The sequence below is a fragment of the Furipterus horrens genome, unplaced genomic scaffold (assembly GCF_987537825.1).
Source record: "Furipterus horrens unplaced genomic scaffold, mFurHor1.1.pri manual_scaffold_1, whole genome shotgun sequence".
In the NCBI taxonomy this organism is placed as follows: Eukaryota; Metazoa; Chordata; class Mammalia; order Chiroptera; family Furipteridae; genus Furipterus; species Furipterus horrens.
In genome coordinates this window covers 21,900,024-21,913,528 of record NW_028327171.1, presented here as the reverse complement: position 1 = coordinate 21,913,528, position 13,505 = coordinate 21,900,024, and the positions used below count along the sequence as shown (strand labels likewise).

General features: G+C 36.6%; 1 protein-coding gene and 1 pseudogene across 1 annotated transcript in view; one reads left to right on the top strand and one right to left on the bottom strand.

Annotated features, from left to right (window-relative positions):
- DHX36 (DEAH-box helicase 36) overlaps positions 1-4,503 on the top strand; it is a 35,284-nt gene extending 30,781 nt beyond the window's left edge. Inside the window, exons 23-25 of the mRNA XM_090273026.1 lie at positions 2,578-2,698; positions 3,356-3,508; positions 3,830-4,503. Of these exons, the coding sequence (XP_090129152.1) occupies positions 2,578-2,698; positions 3,356-3,508; positions 3,830-4,009 (454 nt within the window). The 3' untranslated portion in view covers positions 4,010-4,503. The remainder of the gene's footprint in view (positions 1-2,577; positions 2,699-3,355; positions 3,509-3,829) is intronic.
- A 5,310-nt stretch (positions 4,504-9,813) lies between these two features.
- On the bottom strand, positions 9,814-10,576 carry LOC150020750 (small ribosomal subunit protein bS18m pseudogene; annotated as a pseudogene).
- Positions 10,577-13,505: the final 2,929 nt, after the last annotated feature.

Below are 13,505 nucleotides of genomic sequence, written 5' to 3'. Positions count from 1 at the left end.
CTGAGCTAGTGAAGAAAGAGAGAAACTGAAAGTCACAAATGGCTAATGGTAAGTGAATTGTTGCCACCCTATTGAAGGGTGATCTAGATGAGAGTTATGTATCAGCAGTCATTAAAATTATCCCTGGTCCAGTGGATCCATAGGTGAATATTTTAACTTGGAGGCATATGTCCTAAGAAAGTAGCTCCAAACTTTTTAAAAAAGTTATATTATAAACAGCATAGGTGTCTAGTAGCAGTGGGGAAATTATGTTTTTATAATACCATATTATATGACTTCTGTTAGATGGGCATATAAACAGCTATTGTGTAGTAACATAAAATATTTGAAGTGATATTAAATGAAAAGGCTGTCATACCCTATGATTATAAACATAAAAAATACAGACCTCAGGATAAAGTGCAGGCATTATTCAGGAGCATTGGTTCTTAACTGAGTTTGACTTTGCCCCTCGGGACATATGAGAGTGTCTGGAGACCTTTGTGGTTGTTATAACCACATTGGTACTAATAGACTGAGGCCACAGGTGCTATTAAGCATCCCACAGTGCAGAGGGCAGCCCCTACAACAAATAATTCAGTATGTCAAAAATGCTGATGCTCAGAAACCCTATTCCCAAGTATAAGATTTTGAATAACATGAATTTTAATCATTGTGGCTGGATTATACACACTTTTAGTGATCCAAGTACTTTTTAACATTAATACTTCGTCAGCTTCTTCATATGTATCCCTAACTTAACAGGTACCTTATCAGAGAGACTCTCTGAAATACAAATACTTTATGTATCTCTCTGCCGTCCTGGGAAGGCTTTATGGAAAAAAAAACGGTGTATAGCATAGCATTCCCTCACTTATGGGTATTACGTTTTAGACCTCCCCCCTCCCCACCCCACCCCCCCCAGCGAAGTAGGAACCTTACATTTATTCTACACTCTTACACCTACGTAACTTTGACAACATACATATACAGTACTGCAAAATCCCGTGATATATTGAAAAATCCGCAATAAATAATTAAATATAATATTTTTAAAAATCCCGCGATACAGTGAGGCCGCGATAAGTGAACCACAATATAGAGAGGGACTACTGTATTTGGATTAGTGATTTTTTTTTTGGTCTAGACCAAAGGTCAACAATTTTTGGCATACTAGCCAAAACCTTGTTTGCGTTAATTTTTATTGGAACATAGCCATGCCTGTTTGTTTACATATTGTCTGTTTCTGCTTCCCTGCTACACTAGCAGACTTCAGGAGTTATAACAGAGATCATAGGGTCCACAAAGCCTAAAATACTTTCTCTCTGCTCCTGTAGTGAAGGAGGGTTGCAGGGTGGCACTGGTTAAATTGAATGTGCAGTGAGGAAAAACAATTTCTGATTCTATCCTGAATAATGACTAGTGACTGATTTTGATGGAAGTATTATGAATTCCTAGAAGCACAAAAAAGATACTTTCATATGGTTTCACTTATATGTGGAATCTAAAGAACAACATGAACGAACAAACAAAAATTGGAACAGACTCATAGCAGACTGGACTGGTTGTGAGAGGTGAGGGGGAGCTGGGGGACTGGGTGAAAAGGGTGACGAGATTATGGAAGTACCGACTGGTAGTCATGGGGATATAAAGTGTATCATAGGGAATGTAGTCAATAATACTGCAATAACTGTGTCTGGTGTCAGGTGGTACTGGAAGTATCGAGGGGAATATTATGTAAAGCGTATGATGGTCTAACCATGAAGCTATACACCTGAAACCAATACAAAATAATACTGAAAGAAGACTATAATGGAAAAATAAAAAAATAAAACTAACATATGTAAAAAAACAAATAGGAAAGATCAATGGATTATCAGCTTTTATGTCATCTAATACAGGTAATTACTATTGACTATTTAAAAATAAACCACCAAACCTCTCCCTGTTGAATAATATTAAAAACTCCTACAAATTGACGTAAAAAAAATTTGTGACTATCAAAGAAAAGAACCCCGGGAATGAAGAGACTGAAGTAGAGCTGTGTCAAAGTACACTTATTCCAGGTATTCCTGTTTTGAAAATGGGGGATTTGAGTGAATGTGAGACCATTTAAACATATTTTAGAATAAGTTTTTAAAAGTCAGTTGTAGCTAAAACCCCTTCTAAACAGCATTTCTTAATCAGTCATTTCACAAAGTTATTCTTTGCATTGAGGGCTATTAGTATTATCGAGAGTATTATGTTTAGACTGTTCTCTTGGTCTGAATCCCTTTGAACTATTTTAGCTGTTTATTTCATTCTCTGTTCCTCAGTTGTATAGCAGAAACATAATTAAGGAATATTTTGTTACCTTTCTAATGTGTTAAATAATTTACACCTTCAAAAAGAGGATTTGATGTGATTATAAGGATTTGATGTATTCACAGTTAGCTATTTTTATGTTTTATTAAAACAAATTATTTCCTCAAATATAAATTTGTAAGTTTATATTGCAAAAATAAACTGAAACTTACCTGTGGAGCTTTTTTAAATTCTGGAATTGGTTTGGAATCTCCCAGAATTTTTTTTAACTGCTACATTTTAACTTTTTTAAAGGGTGAAAGTTTACACAAAAACGGATGGGCTGGTTGCTATCCATCCTAAGTCTGTTAATGTGGAACAAGCCGACTTTCACTACAACTGGCTTATCTATCACCTGAAGATGAGAACGAGCAGTGTAAGCAAATATTTAGAATAATCTTTGATCTGAAAGTCATTGCTGTGTTTTTATAATTACATAGTTTTCGTAATTAGAAACAAAGTTTGTTCTTCAAAAAATCTTTCTTCTGACATGAATTCTAACTTCCTTAAGGAAATAACCTCTACTTTTAATGTGCAAGTCTGTTATGGTCCATGTTTGTATTTTGTTGGGACAGTCACTTGATTTGCATAATTTTCTTTCAGAGCATGTGTTCAGGAAATACTGGGATTTTCTGGTATACAGGAGTTTACACAGTACAAAGAATTTTGTTGGCATGTCAGTATACCTTATAAGTATTGGTCAGAATGTTAAGTGGGATTCTGTTTATATATCTATAAAAATAATTTCAACTACATTAGTGTTTTGGTTTTGTCACTCAGAAAATATTTTGTTTAAAGAATAATACTATTGTTTGGATTGAAACATAAATATAAAACTCTTATATTCCTTGTATTAATAAAGAATGGTTCATTTAAAATATATTTCTTCAAAACTAATCTCTGTAATTACACTAACAGGATAATACCTATTTTAGAAGGATTAATACTAATAAATTGATACTGATGATATTGAACTAATGTGGCAGTAATTCAGACCCTTTAATGTATTAATTTGCTTTAATTCTCATTATAGATATACTTGTATGACTGCACAGAAGTTTCCCCCTATTGTCTCTTGTTCTTTGGAGGTGATATTTCCATCCAGAAGGATAATGATCAGGAAACTATTGCTGTCGATGAATGGATTGTCTTTCAGTCTCCAGCAAGAATTGCCCATCTTGTTAAGGTGACTGATTTTAAATGTTTATCTGTGGTTTTGTTCCAGGTGTTATATGTTTTGTAAATGTTGCTGAATATATTTCAGGAGAACAGTGTTGAAAAATTTATTCGTAGTTTTTCCAAATTGTTTTTTTGGGTAGTTACAGACCAACCATTGTAAATGTCTGAGACCGAAGTTTGAGTTTTTAAACTTTACTGTATATTTACTAAATATTTCAGTCTTTTGATAATAGTTTATGAAGTTCCTTGTTTCAGCTCATCACTTTTATTTATTACATTGTTTTGTATATCTGTCTTTATTAAACTTGTTTAATTTTTCCAACCTTAGGAATTAAGAAAGGAACTAGATATACTTCTGCAAGAGAAGATTGAAAGTCCCCATCCCGTAGACTGGAAGGACATGAAATCCAGAGACTGTGCAGTACTCTCAGCTATTATAGACTTGATCAAAACACAGGAAAAAGCCACCCCCAGGAACTTCCCTCTACGATCCCAGGATGGCTTATAGCTGACAGCCTTTTTATGGTGCCCTGAAAAGCCAATTTGACAGCCATTTTCCACTGCAGTTTAATTTTTGGCTAAATGCCAAACGCTGGGACATGAATTATTTTCCCGTGTAAGGTAAAAACCTTCAGTAGGTAGTAAAGACTGACTGTGCATGAATTAGCCATGTTACCTGTAGCTATTATAAATATGCCATAAAAACAATGTGTTCCCTGATCATATACTCTGTGTGTGGTCATGTCCACACTTTGGTAGTATTTCTGTTATATATGTTGAGTGTTATTACCACTTGAGGAATTCCTTTGTTCGGTTATAAGAAATTAATTTTCTGCCCATAATGATTGAGTGTGGAACCAGTAAATATAGAATGCTTAGCCAAAAATCAGTGTCAGGTAGGAATTTGAACACAGCCACATTTTTTAAATGAAACTTCTATCAGAAATTCATTTGTCCTAGTGAAACCCAGTATTTAATAAAATGTACAGTGTATAAATCTCAGCTAATTTTTTGACTTGGTTTCTAGATCTCCACAGCTCCCCTGGTTTATTTTATTTTATTTTTTTAAAAGTCTTTTTAGAATATATTCATTCCCCTTTTACATCATGTTATGCAGCATAGTGTAGCAATTGGGAATACGGGACTGGAGTCTGACTACCTAAATTCAGATTTCAGCTCTGTTACGTACTAGACATTTTGGGCAAGTAGGTTTGCTTCTCTTTCCTTTCCTTAACCTGTAAAAGACAGGTAAGGGTTAAATATATTAACGTACAGAAAGTGCATAGACTAGTGTCTGGCATGTAGAGTATACTCATTGAATTTTAGTTGTTATTTGTCCCTGAAATATTTCTTTAAATAATAGTCCATTATACTATACTTTTTTTTTTTTTTCGTACTGAGTGCTGTTTTATTACCCTCTCGGCCAGTGGAAGTTAGTGTGACAGCCTTATCTGGTTGTGATGAAAATTGGTTAATATCCAACAGCCATTTTGTCCTTCCCTGCTTGCTTGCTTTGTTCAAGTGCTTCCCCACTCTGTGCAGCCTTGTGCCCAAGGAAGTTGGTCCTTGCATGATCTTACTCCCTGTAAGTAAACGGATAAGGCATGACTGTGTGAACCTATTCTGGCCAATAGCAACTGAAAAGAGATCTGCAAGGGGCATCTGGGAAAGATTTTCCCCACTAACAGACTTAGGGGAGGAAATTCTGCTCTCCTCCTTTGGAGATTATCTAGTCAGAATCAGAACTGCTGTTGCCTTATTATTATAGTCACAAGGTTAGCTCAGTGGGACGGTGGTGAACATCATCAGTCCCTGATAATGCTGAGCAGCTGAATTATCCAACCTGCCTTTCCTACACATAGACAATAAACCTTTGGTGGAAACATGAACTGTTCATCACGAGCACTATTTGCTGAGCGTTGTCTTCTATTTATTTTGTGACCTAACAGTTTGAGCCATATGTCTGATAAAATAAAAGTACTGGACATACTGGAAAAAGCAGCATATCAAGACCAACCTGCTGTACCCTAAAAGCTACACGTTTTATTGTGCCTTCCAATCAATGCAAAGAAACCAAAGGAAAAGAGTATCTTACAACGACTGGGATTTACTGATAATGCCGTAGAGATCTGTTAACAGCACTGGTTCAGGTGTTGCACCCATTTCTGGGAATGTGTGTCAGCCTACCATTGCCTTCCCAGCGTTTGAATGTCCTCTGTGTCCTAAGTCCATTCTCTTGGCTAGTCTCAAAAGTGACCTGTCTCTCGCTGAATTCTTATATTGAGTCACGTCACAATATTGTCGCACATTAGTTTTGCCCCTAAACTTGAGGTGACCATTAAGTCCTTGTTCTAAAGAATGTGACTTTTTTTTTTTTTTTCTTTAACTGTACTTAGTTGGCCAAAATGGTCTTGGCAGAAAGCATTTTTAAAAATCTATTAAAAAAAGATTACTAGTTAATTAGTTCTGTTTGTAAACCAATATTGAGTCTCCTTATAAATGGGGAAAATGTTCCTGAAGAATTGTTTAATAGATGAACTATTCAAAGAGATTAAGTGATTATCACTCCCAATTTATCTCTTCTCTGCATCTGAGCAGGATGGAAGTTTTAATTGAAGGTGCTATTTTTGTTCTGTTTCTTTTGTTTACAAAATAGTGTGCTACTGGGTAGAAAAATGTATTCCAGGTCTGAGAACTATTTGTCATTTGGCAGTTTTAAAGAATAAGGCATTAAATTAAGAAGAAAATTTATTTGCCTTACCATTCTGAGAGATCCAAGGATAACTCTTGAGCAAATAACTCTGAAATAGAAACTTACAGAAAAAAAAAAAAAAACAACAAAAAACAAGAACCAAATCACTGAATAATCATTTAAAAGTGTCTTTAAAGAGTGAGTCCATGTGACACCTTCCAACTTCATTTCTAGGGCAAGGCTCTAGGTATATTGTTTCAAGTGATTTTCAACCTTTTTTGTCTTATGGCACATGCAAACTACTAAAATTCTGTGGCACACCAAAAAACGCTTTATTTTTTTTTACCAATCTGACCAAAAAATAAATATAATTTTTATTCATTTACACTGGACAACTAATGTGTTGTTGTCTTGTATTTTTTTTTTTTTTTTTTACATCCAAGGGAAAAGAGGTCAGTGCTCCTGACTAAATAGGTATATAGGTATTACAAGTTTTAAAAATTTTTGTGGCACTCCAGTTGAGAATCGCTGATTCTCTTACTGCTTTTTTAAAACGAAGTCCACCCTAAACGTTAGGAATTAATAGAAACTCTTCAGAAGGAATTTATTTTAGTATCCTGTTCTCCAAAGTAAAGAGTAATTTTCTTTCCACTTTTTAACTCTGAGTTCGTATGTATTTATTTCTGAGTACTAGTGATCATTGTGGTAGAATCATATTTATAATATGTCGATTGTTTTTAAATGGCATTTTTATTCTGATTTTAAAACAATACATTCTCATTATTTACTATTTAGGAATTTAACAAGCATTTTACCCATTTTGATATATTTACATACTCTTTTTAAGCATTAAGGTATTTCATATATATTAAAATTAGCCAGTTTAAGTATAATTCTATGAATTTTATCAAATATATGAAAGTCATGTAATCGCTACCACCGGAATCCTGGCATAAAACATTCCCATCACCTACAAATTTTCCTTGTTCCCCTTTGTGGTCAGTCCCCTGACCCTCCACTGGCAACCATTGATCTGCTTTTGGTCACTAGTGTTTTGCCTTTTTTAGAATTTCAAACAAATGGAGTCATATGTAGCCTCTTGTGTCTGGCTTTTTTCCCTAAACATAATGCTTTTGAGATATTTCTGTTGCATGTATCAGTAGTTAGCTCCTTTTTTAATGTTTAGTAGTATTGCATTGTATGGTTATACCAGTTTGTTTATTTGCTCACTACCTGATGGACCTTGAAGTCATTTTCAGTTTTTTTGCTATTATAAATAAAGCTGCTGTGAACATGTGTATACAAGTCTTGTGTGGAGACGTTTTGATTTCTCTTTGGTAAATGACCGATAAGGACTGTTGTGTCAGAGGGTGTGTTTAACTCTATAGAAAACTGCCCAACTGATTTCCAAAGTGGGTGTGCCATTTTCCACACCCGTCAGCAACACGGGATAGCTCCACACATCTCAAATCCTTGCCGGGCTCTGGAACTTTTCCTTGTAATTTGTTGTTGCTTTTGTTATGTTATCCTTCAGTGGATGTGGAGTCATAGCTCCTTGTGGTTAATTTTGTGTTTCTGTAACGATCAGTGATAAGCACATGTCCTGTGCTTGTTTGCTGTCTTCTAGGTTTCAATTTTCCACCTCAGATGTGGTCATTGGGGCTTTAGGGATATAGCTGACTAGAGAGGAGGAATCTTTGTTAATTTTAGAGATGCAGAAAATTATTAATTTATTGACATTGAAAATGGCAAAGTGTGCCATTCTTGAGCTGGTTGGTACAATGTAAAGAGTTAAGCCAATGTTAGTCAAGCGCCAGAAGAGAATAGCGTGAACGTTAGGTGACTGATGTCAAGCGCTTGCATATCCACCCTGAGGTAGAGAACAGAGCATCGAACTGGTGACCTTTTGGTTCGCAGGCCGGCTCTCAATCCACTGAGCCACGCCTGCGGGTTGCGGGCCAGGCCCCTGCTTGGGGGCATGCGAGAGACAGCCACACATCGATGTTCCTCTCCCTCTCTTTCTCCCTCCCTTCCCCTCTCTAAAAATAAATAAATAAAATCTTTAAAAAAAAACAGGGCATGAGACAAAGCATTTCTTGACGTGGGGTAAAGGCATGGGAGCTAAGATGTGGAAGCACTGCAAGGGACAATCCCATGAGTTCCGCTGAGTTAGGAGACGTGTTTTAAATTGTGACCACCGTTTTTCTAGTTCTTGATTTTGTTTCCTGTCTTAATGGCCTAATTTTTTCCAAGGAGAAGATGGTGACATATTTCTGAGTCCTTACAGAAGGTATTCTGTTACCTTCACACAATGAAGGCATCTTGGGGGATAAACCCCATTTTAGCAAAGCTTTCATTTAATGAAACAATGATTCCTTGGTGATCTTGCTTTTCTAGGCCTTTTTGCTGTATACCTTTTAGATATTTTAATGCTTCCTTTCACCCCATTTTTTTTTAACAGTTATTTCTCTTGTTAAATTATTTGGTTATTTTTAATTGTTTCTGGAAACCAACTTTTGATTTTAAGGCACTGATAGCTAAAACATTTTGTGGGGTTTGGAATACAAAGGCAAATGGAAGCCACATACCAAAAGTCTTGGATGAAATGTCTTAATATTATACATTCATAATGACAAAATAAGAAATGCCAGATAAAACAGAAGGTCAGCAAAATATCAAAGGTGACTTCTAGCCCTAGTTTGCTGAGACTTTTTCCAAATGTTCTTTTTATAACAATTGACATAGCCATGTTTTCTTATTCTTCCTACACCTGTTAAAATAGTGGATCGAATTATTTAATTTTCAGGTATTAAGGCAGTCTTGCATTCCTGGAATAAACTCCACTTGGCTTCAGTGTGTAATAATTTTTATATATTGCTGGATATAATATTTTAAGATTTTTGCCACTGTTCATGAGAGATACCAGTCTAGTTTTTGTGAGATAATGCAGACAGACCTCATAAAATAAGCTGGGAAGTGTTGCCTTCCTCTTCTAGTTTCTGGGAGAGATTGTATAAAATCGGTGTTCTTTAAATGTTTGGAAGAATGCAGTGAAACCACGGGCACTGGTTTTTTTTGTTTGTTTGTTTGTTTTTTCCAGAAGTTCTAAAATCAAGATTTTTATTTAGTAGTTACAGGACTAGTTAAAGTTTCGGTAGTGTGTGGTTTTCAGTGCATCGGCCCATTTTACCTAAGTTGTTGAATGTATGTCTTTCAAGTTGTTTAGCCAGGCTTTGGCCATTATGAATGAACTGCTGTAAACATTTGTGTGTAGATTTTTGTGTGGACATAGTTTTCAACTCATTTGGGTCAATACCAAGGATTGTGATTGCTGCTTCACATGGTGTTTGTTTAGTTCTGTGACAAACTGCATTCTCTCCAGCACGAATGGAAGTTCCTGTTGCTTCTCCTCCTCACCAGGATTCAGTATGGTCAGGGTTATGGATTTTAGCCATTCTAATACATGCATACTGGTAATCTAATTTTAAGGTGCAATTTCTTAATGATTATCATCTTGAGCATCTTTTCATTATGCTTATTTGCCATAGGTGGGAGTTTTCCAGAACTTTGACCATTTTTTAAAATTTATTTTTAATTGTTTATTGATAACTTTATACAATTTACTCCTGATATTTGATGTTACAAACTTTAGGGTCTTTGAGATATGCAGGATCCTTATATGAAACAGGCATAAATCCCATTATTTGAGCTCTCTTAATTGCTTTCGTGATTTCTTTTTGTTTCTTCCCACAAAGACCTGTTACGTGCCTTCCACGAATGCATCCAGTAAATGGAGAAATAAACTGAGACAAAAGCTGTACGTTCTTATAATCTACACGTTTTCCACACAAGATACATTTTTTTAAGAGGCTCCTTATAAGGATTTTCCATTGGAACAGGCAGGTCCTCATTGCTGGCTATCCATTGATACTGTGAACAACTTTTCCATAGCACGGCGTGAGTTCCGGGATTTGGGAGGCTGACAGCAGCCGTTAAGAATTGCGTCAGCTTTGTCCTCCCTAAACCACTGCACACAGCAGCCATGGATGCCATGGTTCCTCGGTCCTCCTCTTTCCTCTTTCTAAATTGTTCTCCGTAACTGCCCATTTTTAAAGTGGGTTGTTTTCTAATTACTGAGTTTTAAGAGTTTTTATATTTTAGATGCCAATCCTTTATCAGATATGTTTTCCAAGATTTTCTCCTACTCTGGATTATCTTTCCATTCTGTCTTTTAATGAAGTTCAAGTTACCAAATTCTTCTCTCATTGGACATGCTATTGATGTAGTATTTAAAAAGTCACCGCCAAACCCCAGATCACCTCGATTTTCTCCTGTTGTCTTCTAGGAGTTTTGTAGTTTTTCATGTTACATTTAGGTCTGTTTCCAGATAAATAAACATTTCTTACTTTTCCTTTTGTTATTGATTTCTAACCTATTTAGATTTTAATCCGAGGGCTCACTCTACATTAATTTCAGTCCTTTAATCAAGTTTTAAAATTTAGTATAAAACTTGTTTTATGACCCAGGAAATGTAGTCTATGCGTGCTTGAAATAAATGCATATGCTATAGTCATTCATATCTACTTCTGACTTTTTTTTGTTAAAGATTTTATTTATTTTTAGAGAGAGGAAAAGGGAGGGCGAAAGGGAAAAAAACATGGATCAGTTGCCTCTTGCATGCCCCCAACAGGGAACCTGGCCCACTACTCAGGAATGTGCCCTGACTGGGAATCGAACCAGCAACCGTTCGGTTTGCAAGCCAGCACTCAATCCACTGAGCCACACCAGCCAGGCCTCTCCTTTTGATTTTCACCTACTTCTGCAGTTTTATTTTTATCCATTTTTCCTGTCAAGTGAGAGGTATGTTCAAGTCTCACACTGTGATTTTAGATTTCTTACATTTCTGCCAATTTTTGCTTCATATATATTGAGATCGTGTTATTGGGAGACTACATATTGAGAATTGTTATATCTTCTTGGTTAAATGAAACTTTCATCATTATGTAGACTCACTATCCCTAGCCATACATTTTATCTTAATGACTATTTTATCTAATATTGGAATAACTGCATCGAGTGAACGTTATGACATTCTTGCCCAGGTGGACTTACTCCTTTAGTTGCCGCAAGTGCTGTCAAGATGAAGCCCTTCCCCCATCCATCTCTTCAGAAACTGTAGGAAGTCATCTTATCCAAGGCCATGTCCTCTTTCTGGGGACAGTCTGCATCACACGGGTGGTCAGAACAGGCTTAGGAAGGTGCAGTCCCCTTGCTAAAGTGCCCTGTCCCTCCCCCCTGGGACTCCAGTTACATATATCCTTGTGTTCTACATGCTCCTTCTCTCCATGTGTCTTTGTAGGTTCCCCAATCTCTCTTGACAATCTCATCTTGTGTCAAAGCCCAGTCCCACCATTTCCAGCTGTTGTTCTTTCTCTAGTCACTTCTTGTGGTTGTTAGTCCTGTACTGCATTTTAGAGTTTGGCTTTAAACATAAATAGAACTATTATAATTATTTTACTGTCTCAAGTGATTTAAGGATGTAGAATCCCTGCATCAGTTTTTCTGTATCATGATGCTGTGTGTTAGATTTTGTTTTTTTTCTGAGCCTTTCATTTAAGAATTTGTTTTTGGAAATAACTGAGAGCTGAGATGATGCTAGCTTCCTCCAGAGCAAGTTTTGTTCTAGAGTCCCAAAGCGTGAAGCTGGAGGTCCTCTGAAGACCCAGTCCACAGCAGGGGGTACTATGGAAGGCACTAAGCTCAGGCCTGTGTTATTTAGCACTGCAAGCCCACCAAGTAGCACTACCTCTCTGTTGCTTACCAGCGAACACGGAGTAGGAATTTGGATGGAAGAGGAGTCAAGAGCAGGCGGTGTCCTACTTCCAGATGGTGCTCCTCATCTCCTCCTCTTCCATCACTAGCTAGCACGGATATCCAACAAAGGTTCCTTTAATCAGCGTATCCTATCACATGGCTACAAGGATTTCTGGAAAACTGATGTAGCATTTTAAAGTTTTACAGTGGGTGTTGTAGGCAGAATTCTAAGATGACCCCTGATCTCTGCTCCCTTGGTGTTGTATCTGGGATCGTTATGTTGCATGGCAAAGGAATTTTGCAGATCCAATTAAGGTCCCAAACCAGTTGGTTTTTTAATTCATCATAAGGGAGATTATCCTGTGGGTCATATAATTACATGAGTTTTTTAAAAGCAGACTCTTCCCCCTAGCTGGTAGCATACCATGTATAGAGTGAGAGAGACCTTAAGTGTGAGGATTCAACATGCCACTGCTATCTTAAAGCTGGAAGAAGCCACCTGGCATGGGACATGAACAGCCAGTGGAAGCTGTGAGCATCCCCCTCCCCGCACTGGCAGCCAGCAAGGAAACAGGGACCTCTGTCCTACTATCACAGGGAAGTGAATGTGAGAATAACAGGTATGAGCTTGAAAGAAGACACCAAGCTCCAGTTGAAACATCAGCCAGCCAACACTCTGGCTTCAGCCAGTGGCACTGAAGGCGAAGAACACCATCATGCCATCCTGGACTGGTAAACACAGAACTGTGAGATAAAAAAGGTGAGTGCTGTTTGACAGAAATTTGTTACACAGCAAAAGAAACTAATACAGAAATCAATCTGCCTTCCGTAAGATTCACAAGGTGGTGAAATTTCACAGAGCCAAAGGTTTCGATATAATGATAAGATCAATGATAAAATGCATTCCAGGAGTCAACAGCAATTAGGGAACTATGAACTAACTATTTAAGATAGTTGCCAAAACACTGTGTGACTGACTATGAGAAGAAACAGTATGGCCCAGCTCTTCAAAATGCTCCAGTTGATGCCCACATGTACCCAAGGACAGACCTGTCCCCTGTGATATTAGCTACCAATATCTTTTCAGTAGAATTCTGATTTGGCCAAGAATTTGCAAACTAGTATATACTCCAATGAATACATCCTACAGTTAATTAAATCACAGCAGAACAAATGAACAAGTATATACAAAATCTTTATAAATTCACATATTTCACTAAAAGTGTACAAGAAGTCTGAATTCATTGGGACAAAAAATGGTCATTTTTGTTCTCCACAGGTCACTGAATGAAATCGTACAATTCAAAGAAGCTACTCTAGAAACTGAACTAAGTTGGAAAACAGTGTCAAGTAAAAACGACAATTCATGGTTGAACTTAAACATTGTAAATATGTTAAATACCTGTCATAAAACAACACTATATCTAATAAGGATATTAACCTGTTTGCTAAGTAAGACTTTGATTTATAAGATGCACCCATTTCCAAAACTGTTTAA